This window comes from Myotis myotis, unplaced genomic scaffold (genome assembly GCF_014108235.1).
Source record: "Myotis myotis isolate mMyoMyo1 unplaced genomic scaffold, mMyoMyo1.p scaffold_m19_p_1, whole genome shotgun sequence".
Taxonomy (NCBI): Eukaryota; Metazoa; Chordata; class Mammalia; order Chiroptera; family Vespertilionidae; genus Myotis; species Myotis myotis.
The window spans coordinates 196,659,524-196,685,311 of NW_023416313.1; the positions used below are offsets into that span (position 1 = coordinate 196,659,524).

General features: G+C 38.5%; 1 protein-coding gene across 13 annotated transcripts in view; it reads left to right on the forward strand.

Moving 5' to 3' along the window:
• The window catches only part of FUT8 (fucosyltransferase 8), a 228,120-nt gene that overhangs the window by 140,451 nt on the left and 61,881 nt on the right, over window positions 1-25,788 (forward strand). For 11 of the 13 annotated variants that reach the window (XM_036310074.1, XM_036310038.1, XM_036310110.1 and 8 more), the window contains 4 exons: window positions 12,400-12,483; window positions 13,465-13,580; window positions 13,698-13,860; window positions 25,449-25,563. In XM_036310074.1, the coding sequence (XP_036165967.1) occupies window positions 12,400-12,483; window positions 13,465-13,580; window positions 13,698-13,860; window positions 25,449-25,563 (478 nt within the window). The remainder of the gene's footprint in view (window positions 1-12,399; window positions 12,484-13,464; window positions 13,581-13,697; window positions 13,861-25,448; window positions 25,564-25,788) is intronic. The other 2 variants (XM_036310119.1, XM_036310125.1) reach the window with 1 other exon arrangement.

Below are 25,788 nucleotides of genomic sequence, written 5' to 3' on the forward strand. Positions count from 1 at the left end.
AAGATATTTCACAGTATTCTGTGCTTTTCTACAGTAGAACACAATAAAAATGTTAACAGGTCACATTTATTGAGCACCTACTAGTATTTTGGAGAAGTTAGTCCTCCAAATGTGTCTTTTTGGTACTTTGTTATTTTTGTAAATCAGAAGGAAATGGGGGCTTAGAAAGGTTAAATAACTTGTTTAGAGCCACATAACTAGTAAGTAGGACCCTGATCAAAGTCTGCCTTCCTCTAAAACAGTGGTTCTCAACCTTCCTAATGCCGCGAACCTTTAATACAGTTCCTCATGTTGTGGTGACCCCCAATTTCATTGTGACAAGTTGAACATAATTAAAGCATAGTGATTAATCACAAAAACAATATGTAATTATATATGTGTTTTCTGATGGTCTTAGGTGACCCCTGTGAAAGGGTCATTTGACCCCCAAAAGGGGTCGCGACCCACAGGTTGAGAACCGCTGCTCTAAAACCTAAGGGTTCTGTTTCACTTAGTAGTAATGTTTTAACCTCTGCCCTAGGTAATGCACCTAACCAGCAGTTAGAAATGCACTGATTCAAATGATCTTTACAGTGATAGTGATTAATTCATCTGATTTATCCACACTTATTAGCATGATGTGTACCCCACAGTGGTGTGGCTTAGGATAAAGGACACTATAGTAAGAAAAAAGTTTTCTTTGGAGGCCTAGAAACTCTTTACACTTATCTTAAAACAGCTGAGGATAATTGGACCCAAGCATCACTGACTAATAATGGACAACTAAATCAGGGTAACAGTCAGTTAGATATTTATAACTTATGCCATCTCACAGTGAATTTGTTCATAATGTGTTTTAATTTATTCTGTTATAGAAAGGAGGAATAATAAAAGCCTGTATTCTAATTCTAGTTATACCAGTTACTAGCTTTGGAACTCTGAACAGCAATTTGGTGATAAGCGTTCAGATAGATTAGCATGCCCTACTTTTTCATTAAAAACATTATAGTCATAGCCATCTGTCAATTTGTTTAATTTAAAGAGTTCTATTATGAATGTAACTGTACATTTATATTTTTAGATGTTTGTGTGTATATGTTTATATATATTTCTATACATTGTTGTTTTTTTAAGAGAAGAATATATCTTCTATAGGCATCTATTTAAAAAGTTTTGAGCAGAATTAAAAAGTTTTGAGTGTTGTGGCTTGGTTTCTCTAATTCAGGTTACTTAGTTTACTTTCATCATTGAATTGTGGAGGATAATAATGTTTCCATCATACATTTACCTATTCCAAAGACTGAAATATTGTTTGGAGATATATTTTATTCAGAAGTTAACATAAAATTTACAAATACTTAATGGTTTTAAAAATAATTTTTATAAGTCTTAGAACATAAAACTTAATTTTTGCCTGAGCCCAGTTTCCCACTTTATAAGAAACAAACAAAAACAGAATCAGTTAGCAGCAGTAATAAAATAGAAAAGATATGTATTCAGAAATGTCCACTCTAGCATGAGTAAGGTAGTAATTTTTCTGAAAAGAAGTTGGAGGAGGAGAGGAGAAAAGAAAACAATCTAAACTCAATGAGAATTACTTCTGTTTTCCTCCTCCCTTCCTGCACACTTTTAACAGTGGTTCAACTCTGCTTTATCTTAGAGCATTTCTTAAAAATCTAAAGTGTACCTTAGGCGACAAAAGTACCCTTTTGGAAATTTATTTTCCAAAAGAAATGTTATTTATTTTAATATTATTATTTATTAGTTTGGTAGGAGTATTTTCTGAAATGTTCTATATTCTTCCTCATGCTAGGGCATGGCTGGTATAGGGTATAAGTGTGCAAAGTGTCCCCGTGGGAGTTTGACTAGGAGACCAGAGTTCTATTGCTCGCTATGACGTGCGCTGACCATCAGGGGATGGCGCAGAACGAAGGGAGGCCCTAGCTGGCAGCCGGAAGGCCCTGATTGGCCCTGATCTCTGGCCAGGCCTAGGGACCCTAACCATGCATGAATTTCGTGCACCAGGCCTCTATTGTTATATAGAAAAAGAAAAGGCTTACCACCGTGTTGCTGGAAGCCTATGCTTAGAAGAATTCGAGGAGCATACATTCCTGGGCCAGATGTGTGAGATACTCTAGTTTACCAGCTTTCCAAGTCTCTTTTTAAGATTTTGTCCTAAGGATTTTGTTTCACTTAAGAAACTAGTAATTGTAGTGTTATCATTTTATCCTGCCTTTGAACCTTGCATCTAAAAGATTATTAGTAGTGTGAACGGGCAGATAACCAAGGCCTTTTCATTTGTAAGAAGAGATTTTCAACAATAGTTTATTTATCAGGTCTTCTTGGTACATAAACTCTGAGAAAATTCAGTAATCTGCTGTAAATTAGTGCCCAGCAGATATTCTCACCAAATATCCTTGCTCTTTTAAGAACATGAAGAAAAGTAGCTATTGCTATTGAGAAATGTTGTTGGAATGTAGAAAATTTTCCCCAAACCAATAGATGTTAAAAGTAGTATAACTTGATATCAATGTTACTATTAGACACTATTTTAAATAAGAAAACCTGGAATAATCCTATATAATAAAGAGCTAATATGAAAACGGTCATCATGCCCTCACGCCATCACGCCATAATGGCTCAGACACTCAACACTGGGGAGAGAGGAATAGGGACCAGCCAGGCACAAATGAGCTCATGAGAGAGGAATGGGGACCAGCCAGGCTCTGACCCGGGAGAGGGACAAGTTGCCTACCCTGCAGTCCCGGGCACCAATGGCTGTGCCTGCGGGCCCAGGAGAGGGACAAATTGCACGCCCCATGGTCCTGGGTGCCTGTGGCTGCAGCCCAGGCGAAATCGTCCACCCACAGTCCCCTGTGGCTGCAGCCAACCCAGGCGAAGCCGGCCTGGGTCCTGGGTGCCTGCTGCCAGACACAGGGAAGCCCGGGTCATGAGTGCCTGCGACCGGCCAGAGGAGGGAATCCTGGGTTCCGGGTGCGGGGTGAGGCAGAGGCGGTTAGGGCCAATCATGCCAGCAGGGGAGCGGCAGTTAGGGACTATCAGGCGGTAGGGAAGCAGTTAGGGACAACCAGGCAGGCTGGCAGGCGAGCGGTTAGGAGCCAGCGGTCCCAAATTGTGAGAGGCAGTCGGACATCCCCCGAGGAGTCCTGGATTAGAGAGGGTGCAGGCCGGGCTGAGGGACCCTCCCCCCCCCCCCCGTGCATGAATTTTGTGCACCGGGCCTCTAGTATGTCTATATTTACCATCACTAACCTGTATCTTAGGTATTTTCTTCCTTTAAAGCTATTCGTTTTTTAATGCAAAGCCATGAGTCTGTAAAAATGTGTCAGTTGGATTTTTGTTTTTTGTTTTTTTTGTTTGGTTTTTTTTTTGTTTTTTTTTTTGTTTTTCTTACTTTTTTTTTCTTGTTTTGGATTTTTGATTAAATAATTGGATTTTTCATTTACTCATGTTTTAATTTTAAAAGTACTTCTGACTGATCTTAAGCTGGCTACATGACAGCTTTGTTATTTTCCCTGTCTTTACTACCTCATTCTTCTTTCTCCCCTTGACTCTGATAAATAGCCAATGACTTATTTGTTTGTTAGTTCCTTCATATGTGTGTATATCTATATATGAATATATGAATATATACATGAAACAACTACTATGTGTCAGAAAATGTGTTGTGTGCTGGATATAAAATAGTGTTCTGACAGATGTGAGCATAGGAGAGAAGAGAGACATATAAGCACTTAACAGTTAGTAAGTGGTTGTAGAAACAAACTAAATCACTTCAGTAGAGGGTGGGTTAAATAGATTATGATGTCTCTATGAAACAAATATTTTGTAGCTATATGTATCATATTTAGCTACATATAGAATATATGTAAGATGTAAATTTCAACACACACACACACACACAAAACATTTCTAGAAAAATGCATGCCACTCAGCAGTCATTGGCTCAACTGAGAGTCCATGGGGACTGGAATTGTTATTGATAATATGTAATCTTTAAAGAAGAAAGAAACCTCTATTCATGTATTATATCTTCATTGTAATTCTAAGTAAATAAGATTTAAAGAAAACATGCAGTACACCGAACAAGCAAATAAGCAATTACACTTTTGTAAAAAAAAAAAAGAAATCTGGGGATAAAAACCTTGAATTATTGAAACAATCCCTTATTAACCTCATTTTAAGTTTTATCCAAATGCCTTTTAAAAAATATATTTTTATTGATTTCAGAGGGGAAGGGAGAGGGAGAAAAATATAGACACATCAATAATGAGAATCATTGATCAGCTGCCTCCTTCATGCCCCCTACTAGGATCAAGCCTGCAACCCAGGCATGTGCCCTGACTGGGAATAAAACCTTGACCTCTTGGTTCATAGGGCAAAGGTCAGTCATTGACCCACACCAGCTGGACCAAATGCCTTGTTTTAACAGGGGTGTTGTCCTATTTGAAGTGAGCAGGGACAACTCCCTTTCCAGATTGTTCTGTTTTTGGGTGCTGAATGATGAAAGAATGGTCTAGTTTATACTTTTTACTTGTCAAAATAAACATGGTCACAGATTTTCTTAGAGAATTGAGCCTGAGACCTATTTAATGTTGATATCACAGTATCTTACAGCTGAATTTGGGTACAGATTATCCCATGTGATTTTTCTGTTAAAACTGACAATGTTACTTGATCCTTTTACTCATTTTGGAGTTCCATTTTGAATTTTTGCACATTACGTAAAAAAGAATAAATATAGCCACAAGAAGTGGTTCATTTGAATAAAATGATATTTTCTCTCAATAGAGAAAGGGCTGGCTCTTCCATCTATCTAATTTGACAGACTCTTGGCAAAGCTTGTGATTACATTTTGTGGTTTTGCTGGGAATATTTTAGTGCCATGAGTGGCCACTTAAAATTCTAAATGAAAAGCATTTGTAAGTTATTAAATATAATTTCAATTTTTAGCCAGTTTAGTTCATATTTATAAATAGTTCATATTTGTTAGTTGTAGTAGTTTATTGACAGGATGCCACTATTATAGATTCGTTTTATAGATTGTTTTCCATTTTTTAAAAAGATTCTTTTTACTGGGTTAAATGATCTTATCATAGCAGCTCTAGTCCTATTTGGCAATGACTGAAATTTTAGGTAGATGATGAACAACCTTGGTAGCTCAGTAGGTTAGAGCACTATCCCCGTGTGTCAAGGTTGCAGGTTAGATTGTGGTCGGAGTGCATACAGGAATCAACCAATGAATGCATGAATGGGTGCAGCAGCAGCGAATCCATTTCTCTCTCTCTGTCTCTCAACTCAATAAGAGACATTCCAATTGATATTTTTATAACAATATTCTAATATGTAGTACTATATGATGCCAGAAGTTGGGAGTTAAATAGCAGTAATGATGAGCATCTGCTCAATTTTCATCTAGTTTTATTAAGGGACTAGAGGCCCGGTGCACAAAATACATGAACTCGGTGGGGCGGGGGAGGGGGAGGTCCCTCAGCCTGGCCTGTACCCTCTCGCAGTCTTGGAGCCTTCAGGGGATGTCTGAATGATGGTTTAGGCCTAAGCCAGTAGTCAGACATCCTTAGCATTGCCACGGAGGCAGGAGAGGCTCCCGCCACCGCCGCTGTGCTTGCCAGCTGTGAGCCCGGCTTCTGGCTGAGCAGCGCGCCCCCCATGGGAGTGCACTGACCACCAGGGGGCAGCTCCTGCGTTGAGCGTCTGCCCCCTGGTGGTCAGTGCACATCATAGCAACCGGTCATTCTGCCATTCAGTCGATTTTCATATTAGCCTTTTATTATATAGGATGCCTCTGCAATTAAAGAGCATTTGTAATACATATATGAAGCCCAGAAAATAATATAATCCCATGCCTCTGTTACTCATATTGAAAAAATGTTGATATTTTGCCATATATTGCTTCAGGTTGCTGGAAAAAACACAGATACTACTCCCTTCCACAATCACATTTCCCTTCCTTCCTTCCCAGAGGTAATCACTATTTTGAGTGTTGAATACCTCATATCCACACTTTTATTCTTTCTTATTTAAGTACTAGAGGCCCAATGCACGAAATTCATGTAAGGGCTCGGCTCTCGCAGCCCCGACTTCATCCAGAAAGTTGTCTGGAAGGATGTCTAGAAGATCGTTTGGCTGTCCAGTCTAATTAGCATATTACGCTTTTATTATTATAGATGTATGCATGAAAATATGTCTTAAATGTTTTTAAAATTTACATGAGTGTATCATACTATATACATATTTATTCTTCTGTGACTTTTTTCATTCAACATTGTGGTATTCAAGCAAAATTATGTATGAGTGATACCTGTAGTTTCTCCTGTGTACATATGGTAGTTTCTTTAGGGTGATTACTTATGACACATGGCTGTCTTAATATATGTGCATCTTAAACTTTGGAGTGATTTCACAATATTTTGTAAGTAGATTGTTCTAACTTTATATCCTTACTTTTGGTATACATTATGGGCTGAATTGTGTGTGTGTGTGTATGTGTGTATGTGTGTGTGTGTGTGTCCCTGCATTTATATATTGAAGCCCTCATCCCCAGTTAGAGTAGGACTTTAAAAGACGTGATTAAGTTAAAATGAGGCCATAGGGGCAAGCACTAATCCAGTCTGACTGTTGTCCTTAGAAGAGGTTATTTGAATATACAAAAGAGACATCAGGGTGTCATTGACACAGAGGAAAGGCCATGTGAGCACACAGTTCAGGGGCCATGTGCAAGCCAGAGAGAGGCTTCCTTCCAACACCTTGATTTTTGGACTTATAACTTTCATAATGGTGGAAAAATAAGTCTGTTGTTAAACCACCCCCTTTATGTTATTTTATGGTAGCTCTAGCAAGCTAATACAATATATGAGAGTTCTAGTTTCTCTATATCCTCACCAACACTCAATATCACAATTTTTTTAAAAAAAAATTATGTTTTTATTGATTTTATAGAGAGAGGAGGAAGGGAGAGGGAGAGAGATAGAAACATCAATGATGAGAGAGAAGCATTGATCAGCTGCCTCCTGCACTTGGGTATCTAGCCCGCAACCTGGGCATGTGCCCTGACCGGGAATTGAACCCTGACCTGGTTCATAGGTTGATGCCCAACCACTGAGCTATGCCAGTGGTTCTTAACTTTAAAAGGAATACTTATGCTTATGTGAGCAATGGAATGTGATATTTACTATGAATTTTTTATAGATACTCTTTATCAAGTTAAGGATTTTACTTACCTTCCATTCCTTGCTAAGTGTATTATAATAAATGAATTTTGTCAAATGATTTTTTCTTCTGTTTTTATTGAGATTGTAATTTTATTTATTTTCTTTAATTTATTAAGGCAATAAATTTACATTAATAGCTTTTCTAATCATAAACCAACCTGGTATTGTTGGAATAAAGTCTAGATAGTCATGATGTATTTTTAAAGCATTGCTATATTTATTAATATATCACTTATGATATTGAAAATAAGTTTTTAATTGAATTGACCTTTAATTTTCCTTTTCTTGACCTTATACTACTTCTATGTTAATCTTATACTAATTGCAGGAATGAAATTTTAGAAATTTCTCTCTTTTTATATTCCCTAGAAAACTTGTATTCCAGGACTATTTTATGAAAATGTATAAAACTCAATACAGTTATGCTGATCAGTACCATAAGCTGGGCTTTCAGGCTTCCCACGGTCACTGTTTGGGCTCCCAGGTCAGGCAGAGCCAGTGGCCATGAGCCACAGCAGGGCGAGGCTGCTGGCTTGGCTCTCTGCCTCAGTGGGGCTGTAGATGGGCTCCAGAGTTGGCCACAGCCTCTGGTTGGGCAACCTAGTGAGGCAGAGGCTGAAGGCTATGTTCAACAGTAGGGTAGTGTTGCTGGCTTGGCTTTCTGTCTGGAGGGGACTATAGAATTAGCTCTGTGGCTGTCTTGGGTCCCTGGCTAGGTTTCCTTGTTAGGTTGGGCTGAGGGCTACGCTTCACTGTTGTGTAGAGCTATGGCCTTGCTTTCCTGTTTTAGCAGGCCGTAGGGTGTGCTGTGCAGCCACATGGCATCTTTGGCCACTTACTTTGGGCTGTAGGATGTGTTACATGGTTGCCTTGCATCTCAGGCCAGACTTCCTCCTTCAGTGGGGCTAGAGACGCAGGGGTGGGCAAACTTTTTGACTCGAGGGCCACAATGGGTTCTTAAACTGGACCGGAGGGCCGGAACAAAAGCATGGATGGAGTGTTTGTGTGAACTAATATAAATTCAAAGTAAACATCATTGCATAAAAGGGTACGGTCTTTTTTTTTTTTTTTTTTAGTTTTACTCATTTCAAACAGGCCGGATCCGGCCCGCGGGCCGTAGTTTGCCCACGGCTGGAGAGGCTATGCTCTTTCAACAAGACAACCTTCTGGCTGGTGACCCAAACCAGGCAGAATTGCCAGTTAAACTCCTTATCCAGTTGGGGCCACTGGCTCAGCTATGCAAATGACCAGAGCCACTAATTGGAATATCCTCTGAGGCCCCACCTCTGGCAGGAACACAGTTTGCCAAGATCCCTGTACTTGTTGTGAGCTCCTCCTCCTTCTCTATCTCTAGCTAACTTTCCCAGTTATCTCCATGAGGCATACTTAGTGGGCCTCCCAGGAATCATGCAGAATGCTAGGGAAGCTTGATGTCCAGCTTGCGCTCTCCTTTCCCACCAAAGAAACTGCAGGCCCAGGGGGACCCCTCCCTGCATCACTGTGCTGACCTGGGGGAGGAGCAATGTGGGCAAAGGGAAGCTGCTCCTCCTTCCTCATGCTGCTTTCCTCAGGTTTTGTAGTCCAAGGGATTACTTTAGCCTTACCCCTGTGTGCCGGGATCTTTACAAAGGCATTTTGTCTATGAATAGTTGCTAGTTGCTCTTCCCCTGAGAGGGAACCACCCATTTGTCATCTATCTGACATCAGTTTCCTGGTTCAAGTTTTATCAAACTATTGTTTCATACATTGTGCCTAGATTTTCAGTTGTTTCAGGCATAATGGAAGGTATGATCTCTGTTATTGCATCTAGGTCAGATGTTCTGTATATTTTTTGCAGTGAGTATGATTAAAAAGCCAAAAAACCCCCCCACATAATTCTCTAAATATTCACATAGAGACTTTTCTTGCAGATTGACTCTTCTAATTGGGGTTTGGAAAAAATGGTCCTATGTGTACTTTTTTTTTTTACATTGAATTTTCTATTTTTTATAAATCTACAGTTTACCCATAGTTGGATTAGATTATTGTATATAATAATGTAATATAAATCACTGATGCATTTTTGTTTTATTGGAATTAGATTATATTTAGTACTTAATGGAACGCTGCTGAAAAGATCTTATGCTATTTTTCATGCCTGTTTTCCCTTCTTATTCCACTAATATATGAAGAAATGAGATAAAAAGGAGAACTTAGACATATCTTTCTATTGCCTGAAATTTTGTATTACTAATTTGTGTTCTGGAAAAAAGGACATCCTTGTCCTGTGGCATATTGCTGCCAAAATAAATTTCCAGAGGTAATAGTTTTATTCTGTTTTAAAATTATTTCTTAAAAACCAGTCATCTAATTCAGAAAGAGAGTAAGAGCCAAGTTTTAAAAACTATATACTAGGAAATGCCTCATTTATAAATGTATACATATTTGTGCTCATAAGTTGGGTAATTGTGCACCTTAACAACTCTATTCATTTTATCATTATTCACTTTGTGTATATAAAAATGAAGGCTTTTTAATTCAAATTCTGTGGCCTGGGACACTCATGATTGGGACATGGTTATATTTCATGCTTCTGTTCAGTGTTAATGCATACAGTTTCATGGAAAATTATAGAATACCTTATTTACTCTGGTATAGCTATAACAAGGGGTTATTTACTTAACATGTATTCTGAAGGGGTATAAGTAATTAAGAGTTAATTTGGCTTCATCTGTTATATAAAAGATGTTAGAAAAGCTATACAAAAATCTGTATTGGAGTCTTTGCATCAGAGGACTGAGTTGACATCTGAATTGAAGTTCTGCCAAGTATCATTTAAAAATTATGTTTCCTTAAAATGATTGTGATGGTTAAAATAGATATCCTAGACATTTTGAGATTACAGCTCATCTCTAAAATGACTGAGCCCAGATACAATAGTCCTGATAAAGTTTATTGACAGACACTATGCTAATAGATTTTAGAAGAAAAAATAGTCATTATTTAGTCTAAACAATAATTTTGCAAAATCATATATATATATATATATATATAATATATATAGACTAGAGGCCCGGTGCACAAAAATTTGTGCACTGGCGGGGGAGGGGGGTGTCTCTCAGCCCCACTTGTGCCCTCACACAGTCTGGGACCCCTTGGGAGATAATGACCTGCTGGCTTAGTCCCACTCCCAGGTGGCAGAGGGCAGGCCCAATCCCTAGGTGCAGCCCCTGGTCAGGCTCAGAGCAGGGCCAATTGGGGAGTTGGGGCGCCGCCCCCTGTCATGCACAGAGCAGGGCGGATCAGGAGGTTGTGATGCCACCCTCAGTCATGCTCAGGGTAGGGCCGATTGAGGGGTTGGGGCGCCGCCCCTGTCACACTCAAGGCAGGGTCGATGGGGAGGTTGCAGCACTACCCCCTGTCACGCACAGAGCAGGGCGGATCAGGGGGTTGTGGTGCCACCCCTGTCACATACAGAGCCAGCCGATCAGTGGGTTGGGGCACTGCCCCCTGTCATGCACAGAGCAGGGGCCATCAGGGGCGTTGAGGCTCCGCACCCTGTCACACATAGAGCAGGGGCCATCAGGGGCGTTGGGGCTCCGTACCCTGTCACACACAGAGCAGGGCCAATCAGGGGGTTGGGGAGCTCTCCCCTGTCACACACAGAGCAAGGCCGATCAGGGGGTTGGGGAGCTCCCCCCTGTCATGCACAGAGCAGGGCGGATCAGGGGGTTGGGGCGCCTTCCCCTGTCACGAACAGAGTAGGGCGGATAGGGAGGTTGTGACCCTGCCCCCTGTCACACACAGAGCCGCAGGGCGATCAGGGGGTTTGGGCGCTGCCCCCTGTCACATTGATCCTGGTGCCGGGAGGCCTCTCAGCTCCGCTGATCCTGGTGCTGGGAGGCATATTACCCTTTTACTATATAGGATAGAGGCCTGGTGCACAGGTGGGTGCTGGCTGCTTTGCCCTGAAGGGTGTCCTGGATCAGGGTGGGGGTCCCCACTGGGGTGCCTGGCCAGCCTTGGTGAGGGGATGATGGCTGTTTGCAGCTGGTCACACACCCTTCACGGTGGGGGTCCCCACTGGGGTGCCTGACCAGCCTGGGTGAGGGGCTGAGGGCTGTTTTCAGGCTGGTGGGTGACTGAAGCTCCCAACCGCTCCTTTTTTTCTTTTTTTTTCTTTTTTATTCTGGGCCAGCTTTAGCTTTGAGGCTTGGCTCCAGCTCTTAGTCCTCCACTGCTGAAAGCAGGTTTCTGGCCTTTGTTTACCTTCTGTATTTGAAACAATGTTGCGATCCTGCTGGCTGAAGCCCGGCGGATTAAAGCAGGTTTCTGGGGTTTTGTTTAGCTTCTATATTTGTAACATAGTTGCTTAGAGTTGCAGCTCAGAGGCCTGCAGCGGCAGGCGGGGAACGTTGGAGTCCTCTGCCACTGAAGCAAGCAAGCCTCATGTTAGTTTCAAGCTGCCTGGCTGCTGGCCGCCATCTTGGCTAGCATTTAATTTGCATATCTCCCTGATTAGCCAATGGGAAGGGTAGTGGTCGTACGCTAATTACCATGTTTCTCTTTTATTAGATAGGATAATACACACACACACACACACACACACACACACACACACACACAGAGATTATTATGACCACCTGACGTTTGTAGGCAAATTAGCTATAATTTCACGCTGAAGTTGCTAGAGGGCCAGGCCATTATAAATAGGGAAGCAGGTTGTTTACCACGACAATAGAAGTGATTTTTTTCTGAAGATGTGGGTAAACAATGCCTTTGAATGTGGGATATCACACACACACACACACACACACACAAACATATATTAGTTTCCTATTGCTGCTGTAACAGATACCAAAGACTGTGGTTTAAAACAATATAAAATATTCTCTTACATTTTGGGGCGGGGAGCAGAAGTTCGAAATGAGTTTCACTAGGGCAAAACCAACCTTTTTAGCAGGGCCACAGTCTCTAGAGAAACTCTAGGGGAGAATCTGTTTCTTTGCCTTTTCTAGCTTCTAAAGGTGCATTTCTTGCATATGTTGCTCATGACCCCTTCCTCCATTTTCAATGCTAATAGCCACACTAACTTTACCTTTTTTGTAGTAAAATCTTCATCTGTGCTCATAAATTGGGTAATTGTGCACCTAACACTTTTGATTACAACTTCATGATCCTTCCACAGGCCTGCTGTCAGAGAATTGAGAGGATCAGCATTTCCAATACTTTGTGATAGCAACCCTTGTGATTACAATTTTGGCCGACCTCGGTAATGCAAGACTGTCTCCCCACCTGAAGATCCTTAACTTAGGTCGTACATTTAAAGTTTCTTTTGCCATGTAAAGAAGCTTTCCAAAATTAAGATGTAGATATCTTTTATGGCCCAAATGGAGGACAAAATGCTGCCAAAAGTCATATAAAACAAAACATGTTAGAAACCAGTACAGTTGGGAAAGAAGTTTTATGGATGGATTGATAATATAAGCAAGGGATCCTGGAGTTCTTCCACTATGTTCCAAAATTTTGTATTGTTGACTGATTTTTTTTTTCTGATACAAACAAATGGGACATTAATCTTCAGTTTTTTTCTGATATACTTCATCTTCTACTCTTGTCTTGCCCTATAAAACCAATACTTAGTAATATAAGGTCATGCATTCATAAATTGGAGCACAGATTTACACAGCTTGATATTATGCTTAATTTAGAAATAATTTACATTTGATATTTGAACATAGACACATGTTCAGATATGTACTTTCATATTTCCTTTAAATCTTTTCGTCACCCTCTTTTTCACCTTTGTTATTCTCAACACTAATGAAGGATTGACCACTTTGCCACTGATGGCAAAATTTTTCTAAGCAATACTATGAGAATTTTTTTAGGAGAGAATTCTAAAGGTTCCTTAAGTCCTAGGAGATCTCAGAGCTAAATTATTATCATTATTATTTTTTTTTGATGAGGGATCATGAATTTATTTACTCAATCATCTACACACCAGGTGGCTGAGCCTGGATGGCTCCAGCCAAGCTAGATTATTTTTTGCTGTTGTTATTCAGTATCATTCCAGTGTTTACATTTTATTGTATACCTTTGGAGAGAAAATTTTACTTGGTACTTCTAATATATGGCTCAGTGACTTCTACATTTTCCAATAAGTATGTTTTAGCATGTAACTTTGTTAAGCATGTATTTTGTTGCATAATTTATAAGGTAGATGTTTACATTTTTCTTTCCTGAACTACAGGATACCAGAAGGCCCCGTTGATCAGGGGCCAGCTTCTGGAAGGATTCGTGCTTTAGAAGAGCAGCTTGTGAAGGCCAAAGAGCAAATTGAAAATTATAAGAAACAAACTAGAAATGGTAGGTGATTATACAGTATATTTCTCTCCTTGATATATTGATATTAGTACCAATAATTGAAAATTTTATTTCATCAAAATATTGGAAATGCTGATACTCCTAATTCTTTGACTGCAGGTCTGGGGAAGGATCATGAAATTCTGAGGAGGAGGATTGAAAATGGAGCTAAAGAGCTCTGGTTTTTTCTACAAAGTGAACTGAAGAAATTAAAGAATTTAGAAGGAAATGAACTCCAAAGACATGTGGATGAATTTCTGTCAGATTTGGGACATCATGAAAGGTACACTTTTTACTTTACATTTCATTTGGGCTTTAGTAAAAATTATAATCTAAGAATGGGAAGCTGAAACTTTTGGTAATTTCCCTGTTGGATGGTAAATGATGCCTACCATAGTTAGGAGTAGGAGAATACCTGAGATCTCAAAGGATAATAATTGCCAGATGTAGTTCATCAACTAAAAATATATCATGGGACAATATTATTTAAAACATATTTCTAGTCTGGCCCGTTGTGACTCAGTGGTTGAACACTGACCCATGAACAGGAGGTCAAGGTTCAATTCCTGGTCAGGGCACATTCCTGGGTTGTTGGCTCAATCCCCGTTAGAGGGTGTGCAGGAGAAAACCGATCAATGATTCTCTCTCATTATTAATGTTTCTATCTCTCTTTCCTTCTCTCTTCCACTGTCTGAAATCAATAAAAATATATTTAAAAAGTAAATAAATAAAACATTTTTAGAAATCTGTATACCCTAAGTAAATTCTGAAGGTAGTGGTATAAGCTAACAATACTTTGGAAATCTGTAAATTTCCTTCATATACAATCGATATTTGAAGTGGAATCTGCAGTTTTATATTATAATATACTGGAACTCATGCTGAGCTGGCAATTACTAGTATGTTTCTAATTCAGACATTAAAAACATTAAAATAGCCTCTTTTTAGGGTTTGTAATTAAAGATGAACAGGTTTTTGATAAAAGGGATCATTCTGTTGCATTTAGTTGCTAGAAAGAAGAACCTGAAATCTGCCTAATTCTTCTGTTTGCACTTTTTTTTAAAATAACGCAGTTTATTACACAGAAAAGAAAACATTTTGGTGCTGGTGTGTTTATGCAGAGCAAAATGTATCTGAGAATCATTATAAATACAGTGAAAACTGTCCTTAGCCCTATTATATTTATGTCTATATTCCCAGTAGGACTGTAATGGCAATTACTGTCTCATTAGTGAACAATAAATGAAAAATTGTTCTATTAACACAACCTACCACCGTGAAGAGAAAAAGAGTTACCCTATTACAATAGGATTCATATATATTAACATCATTAGCAATATTGCAGTGATTTTGAAATACTGACCTGCTGTTTTATTTAAGTGAAATTACAAATAAAATCTATCAGTTTATTTGACTCATTTTAACATTAATGAATCTAGAGAAGTAAGACAGTTTGAAATCAAGGGACATTGAATTATTATGCCATTGGACAGGCCCTTTGAAATTTTTAGCCTAGTTTGCAATCAAGTAGTAGTTAGACCATTAGACCAAATGATGACTAATTCTGCCCTTAATGCTTCTCTACCTTCAAGCTAATTCTAGGTACCAAGATTCTGTTAATTGGAGCTGTGTGTTTGCATGCTTTACTTATTGCAGTTTTATGGGGAAATCCAACTCCGAAGAGGATTTGAGTTGGGTAAACTGTGGTATTTAAAGGAGAATTTTGACTGTTGACTTCTGATGGAATGTTTAAAGTTTGGGTGATTTAATTAAATTACTTGAGAATCAAAGTACTTATTTAAAGAATTATTTTGTACATATATTTTGTTACCAAATGTAGAAACAGCATACAAATGAAAAATGTTAGGCCCTGGATACTTGATGTACGGTAAATCAGTGTTACATTTTTGTAAGTTGAATTATGATTCCTGACACTACCTTTTAGTATATGTTAAATAATAACATTGAATTGGATTACACATTATAATAATACTAGAGGCCCGATGCACCAAAATTTGTGCAAGAGTAGGTCTTCCTTCCCCTGGCTGCCAGCACCGGCTTCTGTCTGGCACCCAGGACCTGGGCTTATCTCCTCTGGCCTCCAGCAACCACCCAGGACCCGGGCTGCTTCCCTCCAGCCCTGGCTTCATCAGGAAGGATGTCCAGAATGACATCTGGAAGACATCTGCTCTAATTAGCATATTACCCTTTTATTATTATAGATTTCACAGAAAATAAAAATGGAAAGGTACCCAAGGTACAAAGACCAATTTCTTTTACTGTCATTTGCAAAAATTATAATGAACTTGGGACACAACTTCACAGAGTAGTAATTTAACTCTAGGCAGCCAGATTAGAATGCAGTGGCACATATAAAGAGCAGAGCACCATCAAACACTAGAGAAATAACCTTTAATGAATGTTCAAGTACAGAAGATTTGTATATATAGATTATGCCATCTTACTGTTAATTTTCATGTTTTTTACATGTAAAAATTAAGACAGACATTTATGTTTGCCTCTGATGATTTACACAAAAATCTTTATTTCATTTTTATACTTGCCCAAATCATAGTGTCTATGTTGTCTCTGGACTGAAAGCCTATGTTCTCTGAGAAATCAGAGGTTAAGTTTATCAGTTTTCTTGTTCAGATTTCCCTATGAATCGCTCATCATTTTTTTTTTTTGTTCAAAAAGACATCAATTATAGGGGGAAAACTTAAGGGCTTTTGTTTCTTCAGAAGGGGTTCTTTCTTTCTTAGGACTTTGATAGAAACACTGATTCTCTTTTTTCCTCTCTGAATCAACTTTATTGCAGCATAATTTATGTATGATAAAACGAGCATATTTTAGTCCATAGTTCTATTAGTTTTGACAAATGTTCACAGTTTTGGAACCACCACCCTAGTCAAGATTCAGAACATTGCTACTGCCGCAAGAAATTTCATTATGCTCCTTTGTAATCAGCACCTCCTCCATCGCCAGTCCCTGGCAGTAACCAGATCTGTTTCCTCTCCCTATAATTTTGCCTTTTAAGAATTTTATATAAATGCAATCATACACTATGTAGTTTTTGAGTGTGGTTTCTTTCACTTGGCATAATGCATTTGATATTCATGCATGTTGTTTTGTGTATTGGTAGTACATTCCTTTTTATTGCTAAGTAATATTCCATCATATGGTTATATCACAGCACATCCATTTACCAGTTGAAGGGCATTTGGGTTTTTTTCCATTTTTTGGTGATTATGAATACAGCCACTATAAACAGTACCACACATATTTTTCTGGAAACATGTTTTTATTTATTTTGGGTTAATGTCTAGGAGTGGGCTTAATTGGTCATAAGTTGAGTGTCTAATTTTATAAGACACTGCTAAACTATTTTCCAAAGTGATGGTACTATTTTGCAGTCACCAGCAATGTTTAATAGTTCCAGTTGCTCTGTATTTTTGTCTGCACTTGGTATTCTCAGTTTTTACATTACCCCTACCCCTTACCACCATTCTGATAGCTATATAGTGGTATGTCATTGTGGTTTTAATTTGCATTTCCTTATTAATGATGTTGGGCATCTTTTAATGTGTTTTTTTGTCATACATCTATCATCCTTGGTAAAGTGTTTATTTAAGTCACATGCTTAATTTGGGGGGGGTTATTGTTTGTTTTATTACTGAGCTTGAAGCATTCTTCATTTATTAATGTACTAGAGGCCTGATGCACGAAATTCGTGCAAGAGTAGGCTTTTGCAGCCCCGGCTTCATGTGGAAGGTCATCCAGACGGATGTTCGTTCTGCTATTCGGCCGCTCAGTCAATTTGCATATTACACTTTTATTATTATAGACAGGTCTTATTGGTGCATTTTAGAAAGCTCATTTTGAAGTCCATGTGAAAGAAATCCTGGTGCCAGGAAATTAGAAGAATTTTGCAAAAGTGCAAATAAGCTTCTGGACCAGGGTGGTTGCAATAGGGAGAAAGAGATAAGTGTGTGAAAAAATAGAAGCTACAGGACTTGCTAACACATCTGATGTGGGGAGATAGAGGAGTCAAAAGTAATTGAGGACTTGTATTTTGCTAGGAGGATAGCTTTCATAAATGGTGATTATTGTTTCTTGTGTACTAATTTGGCTTTTCTCTGTGACAAATCATAATCCTCTCAGAACTGGAACTCCAGCTTAAACATCTTCTCTATCCCACAGTGCTAAGCACTCACTATTTAGTTAAGAGTTCAGTAAACTCTGTCTTTTTTTGGGAGTGGGAGTGGGGAGGCAGGTATGTGCATTCTTTGACTGATTACTCCATATTCTACTTTGGCCTTTTTGTAAAAACACAAATTGTTCCATTGAAGGATTTATGAAAATTATGTAACTAAAGAAAATTATGTAGTTGAGGTCAAAATATTCTCCAGCAATTGAGATTCCTAAGAGTTGTGAAGAAAACGTCACAACAGAAAAACCATTTGCCCTGAATAAACCTGAAAGCTCTAGTTAGTTTCAGCAGTGGGTTCTACAAAAGAGAGAGTATCTGTTAGAAGTTCACTAGTGTATAGAGGGGGATCATCCTGATAGGAAGCATGGGGTTAGGAGAAACCTGACATTGAAGGATTTTCTGTATTCGATACTCTTGACTTCATGTTTGATTCACTTCGGAGGACTTAGTGATCTCTGTATTTAAAAGTAGTCTTAAGACACAGTTACACATGAGTCCTTAAAAATAACATAGTGTTTCTGATTTGGAGTGTAATTCTTATGCTAAGCAATGGAGAATGGACTTTATTTTTATTGAATGTGCATGTTAAAAAATATTGTTACTGCCCGGCTGGTGTGGCTCAGTGGTTGAGTGTCAACCTGTGAACCTGGAGGTCACAGTTCGATTCCCAGTCAGGAAACATGCCTGGGTGGCAAGCTCGATCCCCAGTGTGGGGCATGTGCAAGGCAGCCGATCAATGATTCTCTCTCATCGTTGACGTTTCCATCTCTCTACCTCTCCCTTCCTCTATAAAAATCAATAAAAACATATTTAAAATATACATATTATATATTGTTACTGAATATATCTAGTCACTCATTTACAGTTCATGTGACATTAACTTTAATAAGTATCAGTTCCTTCATTTTGGGATTTTCTTGCTTGAATTGCATCTGTTCTGTGCCGGCTCTCAGGGAATTTCTTTAACATTTTTTTTTTCACCTCTGGTCTTATTTTACAAGATATATTTTTAAAAATATATATTTTATTGATTTTTTATAGAGAGGAAGGGAGAGGGATAGAGAGTTAGAAACATCGATGAGAGAGAAACATCGATAAGCTGCCTCCTGCACACCCCCTACTGGGGATGAACCCGCAACCAAGGTACATGCCCTTGACCGGAATCAAACCTGGGACCTTTCAGTCCGCAGGCCAACGTCTTTCCACTGAGCCAAACCGGTTAGGGCAAGATATTTTATTTTTAAAGATTATTTTTTTGCTTTATTTATTTATTATTTATTTTTTCTTTATTGATTAAGGTATTACATATTTGTCCTTTCCCCCCCATTGCCCTCCCACTCCCCCACTCATGCCCTCACCCCCTTGTTGTCTGTGTCCATTGGTTAGGCTTATATGCATGCATAAAAGTCCTTTGGTTGATCTCTCCCCCTTACCCCCACCCTCCCCTACCTTCCCTCTGAGGTTTGATGGTCAGATCAATGCTTCTCTGTCTCTGGATGTGTTTTTGTTTATCAGTTTATGTTATTCATTATATTCCATAAATGAGTGAGATCATGTGATATTTTTCTTTCTCTGACTGGCTTATTTCACTTAGCATAATGCTCTCCAGTTCCATCCATGCTGTTGCAAATGGTAAGAATTCCTTCTTTTTTACAGCAGTGTAGTATTCCATTGTATAGATGTACCACAGTTTTTTTAATCCACTTATCTGCTGATGGGCACTTAGGCTGTTTTCAAATCTTAGCTATGGTGAATTGTGCTGCTATGAACATAGGGTTGCATATATCTTTTCTGATTGGTGTTTCTGGTTTTTTGGGATATATTCCTAGAAGTGGGATCACTGTGTCAAATGGAAGTTCTATTTTTTGTTTTTTGCGGAAACACCATACTGTTCTCCACAGTGGCTGCACCAGTCTGCATTCTCACCAGCAGTGCATGAGGGTTCCCATTTTGAATCAGGTATAAGCAAAACATCAATGGCATAACTGAGATAGAGCAGGACATTTAAAAGAAGTTTTGTGAATATTTAAAATATAAAAATAGGAAATTTAACAGAAAATACAAAGAACATAAATGTAGCCCAGCTTTTGAAATAAGAGGATTTGTTGCCTGGCATAGCTGTCTTGCTGTCAGAGGCATAGATTCTGTTCTGTTCTACCATTGTTTTCAGACACCTGCACTGTACCCTCAACTGACTAGTGCTAGTCTGCTGGTACTTTGCCTGAGTTTGTATTTCCCAGGCTTTGACCTGGCCTCATACCGGGCCTTTAGATTTATCATCCACCTTCTAAATTTGTTGTATCTTCATAGTCAAAACCAAGACAGCAAGATTTTCAGCTTTTGGGTCACTTTTAGGAGATTTGATTTCAGAGTGGAGTCACTGAAAACCGAGTAGAATGGTTTTCAGTTACTATGTTTCCCAATAATTGGCTACAACTGAAACTTTCTGTTTGATTATTCTCACATCTTTGTCCAAAAGATGATAAACTGCAGAATGGTAACTTCTAAAACATTATTGAATCTTCCAAGAACTAGTTTGAATTTGATGTCATTTTCTGTGCTTGTCTTCCTTACATGATCTCCAATGAGGAGTCCAAGAAAAAAATATTTAAAAGCAAACTTAATTTTAGTTGACTGTTGTGTTTTTTTCATTTGTATGTTTTGTTTGCTTGTTTGTTTTTGATGTTTGGCTTTCTAGTTATAAGCTTGGCTATTCCACTTTATAGACAGATTGCGATGAATATGAATAATTGCCAAGGCTTAGTAGTGATGTAACTTGGTAAAAACATTCACTTTTATGTTTTCACTGTTTGAATTTATTAAAAAATACAGAGATGGGCTTTCATTCCCAATGGTAAAGGAATGGATTGACTACTACAGGATGAAAGCATAAACTATGCCAACTTTTATATTTCAAACTATTTTTCTCTCCAAATTAGATCTAAAGTAGCTTTTACCTGTTTGAGGCTATATAATTATTATTGTCAATGAAATGTAGTGCTATTTGTCTGTTTATGTATATGTTTAATGCTGGTAAACTGGTTATTTATCCCACTCTACTACAGAAAGAAACAATATTGCCATTTAAAGTTGAGATTTACAACACATTTTGTGATCACTTCTATTGTATGGGTAGGAAAATGCAAATGACCACATTTGGATATGATGAAATCCATGAGAATAAATAATAATGAGTGTGATGAGAATGGTAGGAAAAAGACTTATAAAAAAGACTGCTTATGTGTTTCCATGATCAACTCACACAATTTCCTGTGGGTGATGACTTTTCCCCCAGTAACTGGAGGCTACATAATAGTTCATAGGAGCCTCAGTTTTGTAATTTGGAAAAACTTAAAAGTTGAATCTCTATTCAGTATATGTGTAAGACTGCAAGTTAATTTCTTAAGGAAGCAGTAAGTTGTAGGTTTTTGTTTATTTTCCCCAACTAAAACTTTTTCATAAAAAGAAAATGTTTTAGATCTTAGGTGAGAGTAGTAAATATTAAAAAGATAAAGTATCAAGTATGTTGCCCTGTTTAAAAGGGTACACATGGAAATAGTAAAGCTGTGAAATATCTTGTGTGTGGATAATATTGACACATTAAACAGATGCCTAAAAGGCTTCACAACACATGACCCTGTTGTCCTAAAGCTTGTGAAAGCTGTTTTACTGTAAGTTGGGTAAATATTCTAAACTGTGGCTATGATTCTTAATTTTATTTGTGTATTATTAATAGTTTTGCTTTATTCAGAGGGCCTGTTATCAAGTATTCTCTCTTAATTGTGTATAGTTCTAATGGTTTTCTATGATAGTAAATAAGACTTTAGTTTTCGTGCCGTGAAGAGTGTTTTGTTACTAAATGGTTTACCATCTAGTAAAGAAGCAGGAGTAAAAGAGAACTGGGACTATGTCACGTATGCTTAGATAAGTTGCAGTTGTTGAGGGCTGGTTTCATCATCTGCTAAATGAGTCCTCGCTGATCAATCTCCTTCAGGGGTGCATATGGCAGTGGGTTTTGGATTATTTTTCTGACTGGCCTTCAGTACCACATATTACTGTCACATCCAATGGGTCCTTCCTTTTGTAGAATTATTAGTTGTAGAATTATTAGTAGGTACTCTTTAGAAACAAGATAATAGCTATGCGGCATACAACCCTGAGGCATCCTAACTATATAATAAAAGCCTAATATTTGAATTGTTCTACCGGGAGTTCGACTGCTCACTGTTGCATGCACTGACCACCAGGGGAAGGCATACAACATGGTGGGCGTCGGCGACGCAGTGCTGGCAGTGGGCGGCAGTGGAGGTGCTGCCAGCCCTGATGGGCCCCGATGAGAGCTGGACTGTGGTAGGATGGTGGAGCAAGTGAGCGGGTGGCGCCAGGCTAAGGCAGGTGTGAGCAGGGGCCCGATTGCCCCACAGACAGAAACCACTGGCAGGTGTGAGCAGGGGGCGGGGCCACCGCCCAGCTCCCAGGCACTGAGGGAGCCAGACAGGGGGCCTGGCCCGATCAATCGCCCCGCAGGCAGGATGGTGGAGCAGGTGATGGGGTGACACCAGTCCACAGTGGGCCGCGAGGCTGGGAGCGTGAGCTGGGGCTACAAGCCTGGGAGTGTGAGCTGGGCCCCGATCCTCACAGCCCACCCCAAGGGACCCCACCCATGCACGAATTCGTGCACCAGGCCTCTAGTAGTATAAATAGTAATGTCTTAGTCTGTATAGGCTGTTATAACAACAATACCAAGTACTGGGTAGCTTATACACTACAAAAATTTATTTCTCATAGTTTTGTTTGGAGTCTGGGAAGTCCAAAAAACTAGGTGCCAGAAAATTCTGGAGGCTGGTGAGGGCCCTCTTTCTGGTTCATCCACAGATCAGCGCCTTCTCATTGTGTCCTCACATGGTAGAAGAGGCGGAGGAGTTCAGTTGGGTCTTTTTTATAAGAGCATTAATCCCATTCACAAGGGTTCTAACCTCATGACCTAAGCACTTCCCAAAGACCTCGCCTTTTAATACTATCACATTAGATATTAGCCTTTTTTAAGATACGAATTTTTGGAGGAGACACAGTTATTCAGGCTATAGCTAACAGCCACCACATATATTACTACTTTGTATATATTAACATTAATCATTTTGCTATACTTATTTTAAATGAAGTAACTTAGTCTCAGAGATGTCAAAATAACTTTCCTAGGACACAAAAGTCAGTTAAGAGGTAGAGCCAAAATTGGGAAATAGGTCTGTCCAACTCCCAATGCTCTTTCTCTTCTGATTTTGCATAGTTATATTGAACAGAGTCCACATTTTTGTACTCCTGATCCCATACTTTGATGTTTGTTAGTGCAGTCATTAAAAGCCTAAATTTCAGAATCACACTGCTTGGATTTAAATTCCCACTGTTTCTGAACTTTATGATTTTGAGCAAATTCTTTAATCTCTTAGTGCCTCACATTCCTTATCTAATTTATAAGGCAGCTGTGAAGATAACATGAAATAATGTAAAGCACCTAAAACAGATATCTGGCCCATAGTAAGAGCTCAATACCTGTTCATTGTTGTTGTTCTTATTATTTAACATTACATCTATTTTCTCTAAGTATTTTTTGAACCTCCAGCTAATGCTTTATGCTTTTTAGTTAATAACATTTTATAGGTGATTTCTAGAAGTATATGTATGATATACTTTATTTATATATATACTTTTCTGACAAATAGAAATAAATTTTTAACTTTATAATTTTCACAAGCAAAAACATATCCTTATAAGCATTCCTTGAACAGCAGAGTTAACACGAAATGTGGAGAAAAGTGTAGAGAAGGGATGAATGAAGCTGGAGCTGTAACTAGTTAAAGACAACTCCCCAAACCTTTCCCAACCACAAAATTGGATTTGTAAAAGGTAAAAAAATTATCAATATTATCACATTAAAATTCTTGAAATTTTTCTTTTGCTACTTTTTTATTCACTTATCTAGTCAAAGATACTTACTGGTATTGAACATTTTCTGTGTGGGTGGGTCTTTTCTAAATGATGATTCAAAAGAAAACAGTTTAAATAAACAGCCCTGCTCTCATGGGGCTTAAATTTTAGTAGGGGGATAAAGGTAAAATAAAGAAGTAACAGTGTATATTAGAAGATGATAATTGCTTAAAGAAAATAAAGCAGGGAAGAAAGAAGGAAACCCAAGAAATGGTGATGATGATTGGGTGTTGGAATTTTTAAGTGAGTGGTATGGGAAAGCCTTAAGGAGAATGTGACATATGAGCAAAGATTTGAAGGACATCTGTGTGAGCCATGTAAATGGGTGTCTGCGAAATGAGCATTCCAGGAGATGGAAGAGCAAATGCAAAGGCCCTGAAGTAGGAACATGCCTGGCATATTCAGAAGTTAGTGTTATTGGCTGAAGTAAACAAGGAAGAGAGGGCCATATTGTCTGGGGCCTTGTAGGTCAAAGTAATAACTTTGGACTTGACTGAGGTAGATGACGATCCTATTCAACAATTAAGAGCAAAAGAGTACTGACTGACCGTTTAATAGGATATGGCTGCTCTATTGAGAGTAGACTGTAGAGGTAGGCAAGGGTGAAGCAGGGTGTAGACCTATTCAAAGGTTACTGAAATAATTCAGATGAGAAAAAGATGGTGGATCAGTTGATGGCTCAGTGCTCACTCATAGCAAACCAGGGGTGATATTTGGTTAAAAATTGATTAAATGTTTGCTGAAAGATTGGTGGGGAGTGTTAGATAAAGAGAAGAGTCTTTTTTTTATGGTAAAGGTAAGTCATGACTTTTATTTAATGCATTATAAATAAAACCATTTGCACTAGCCCTAAAGTTTCTCTTGTTAATGTACTAGGTATTTTAGTTTACTTTGTAGTAAATCCACCATGTTATAATTGAAATTACTGATGCTACAGCAAAATGGGAAAGTGTCTTAATAATTATTTTATTAGTTTATACCAAGCATTGTCAAATTATGGCCCAGGGGCCAAATCTGGTTCATAGCTTGTTTTTGTAAATAAAGTTTTATTGGAACACCCGTACATACATTCATTTACATATTGTTTATGGCAGCTCTCCTGCCTTTAAACAATGGAAACCCACAAAGCCTAAAATATATACTACCAGGCCCTTTATAGAAAAATGTTTGCTGACGCTTGGTTTAGAATACTAAGAGCTGTGTCAAAATTTTTCTCTGATCTTTTTCCAGCCACTCAGTGTTAAAGTATAAAGATAAAATTTAAGAGAAGACAGGAAATGACAGAGAAAACACAAAGGAAGTGTTCAAATACTGGCACCAATTTAATTTCTTCCCCTTATGTTAATCTCCTTATTTATTTATTTATTTATTTATTTATTTATTTATTTATTTATTTATTTATTTATTTATTGCTATAAATATCCACTTCCCCCTAGTCTCTGTAGTACTCTGTGCTGGAAAATAAGTACAGCTGACTGGCTGGGGGTGGGGAGAGGTAGGTTTTTCTTACCAGTAAGACTAATTGTTGATTTCACAGCCTTGATAGAAAATAAAAAATGAGTATTAGCATCGGTGTGAGCATCAATCTTTATGAAGAATTTGACTCTTCTTATGTTTGTGTAATCCTATGACAAAGTACAAAAAAGTAAGACTTCCAATGTTGTTTTCTTTCATAGGTCCATAATGACGGACCTATACTACCTCAGTCAAACAGATGGAGCAGGTGATTGGCGGGAAAAAGAGGCCAAAGATTTGACAGAACTGGTCCAGCGGAGAATAACATATCTTCAGGTAAGAAGGTTAGGTTAAAAAATAAACTTGAGTGAAAAAGAAGGGAAATCATAATAAAATTAAAAGTGAGAGTTGCTGTTGATTTCTAGTCATCCTAGCCCTTGCTCTTTTGAGAGTCCTTACTCATTTTACATATTTTTTCAGACTCTCTGTGATGCCTTGAGTGGAATACAAAGATGGCTAAAACAAGGCCTCTACCCTAAAGGGGGCTGCTACTTATACACG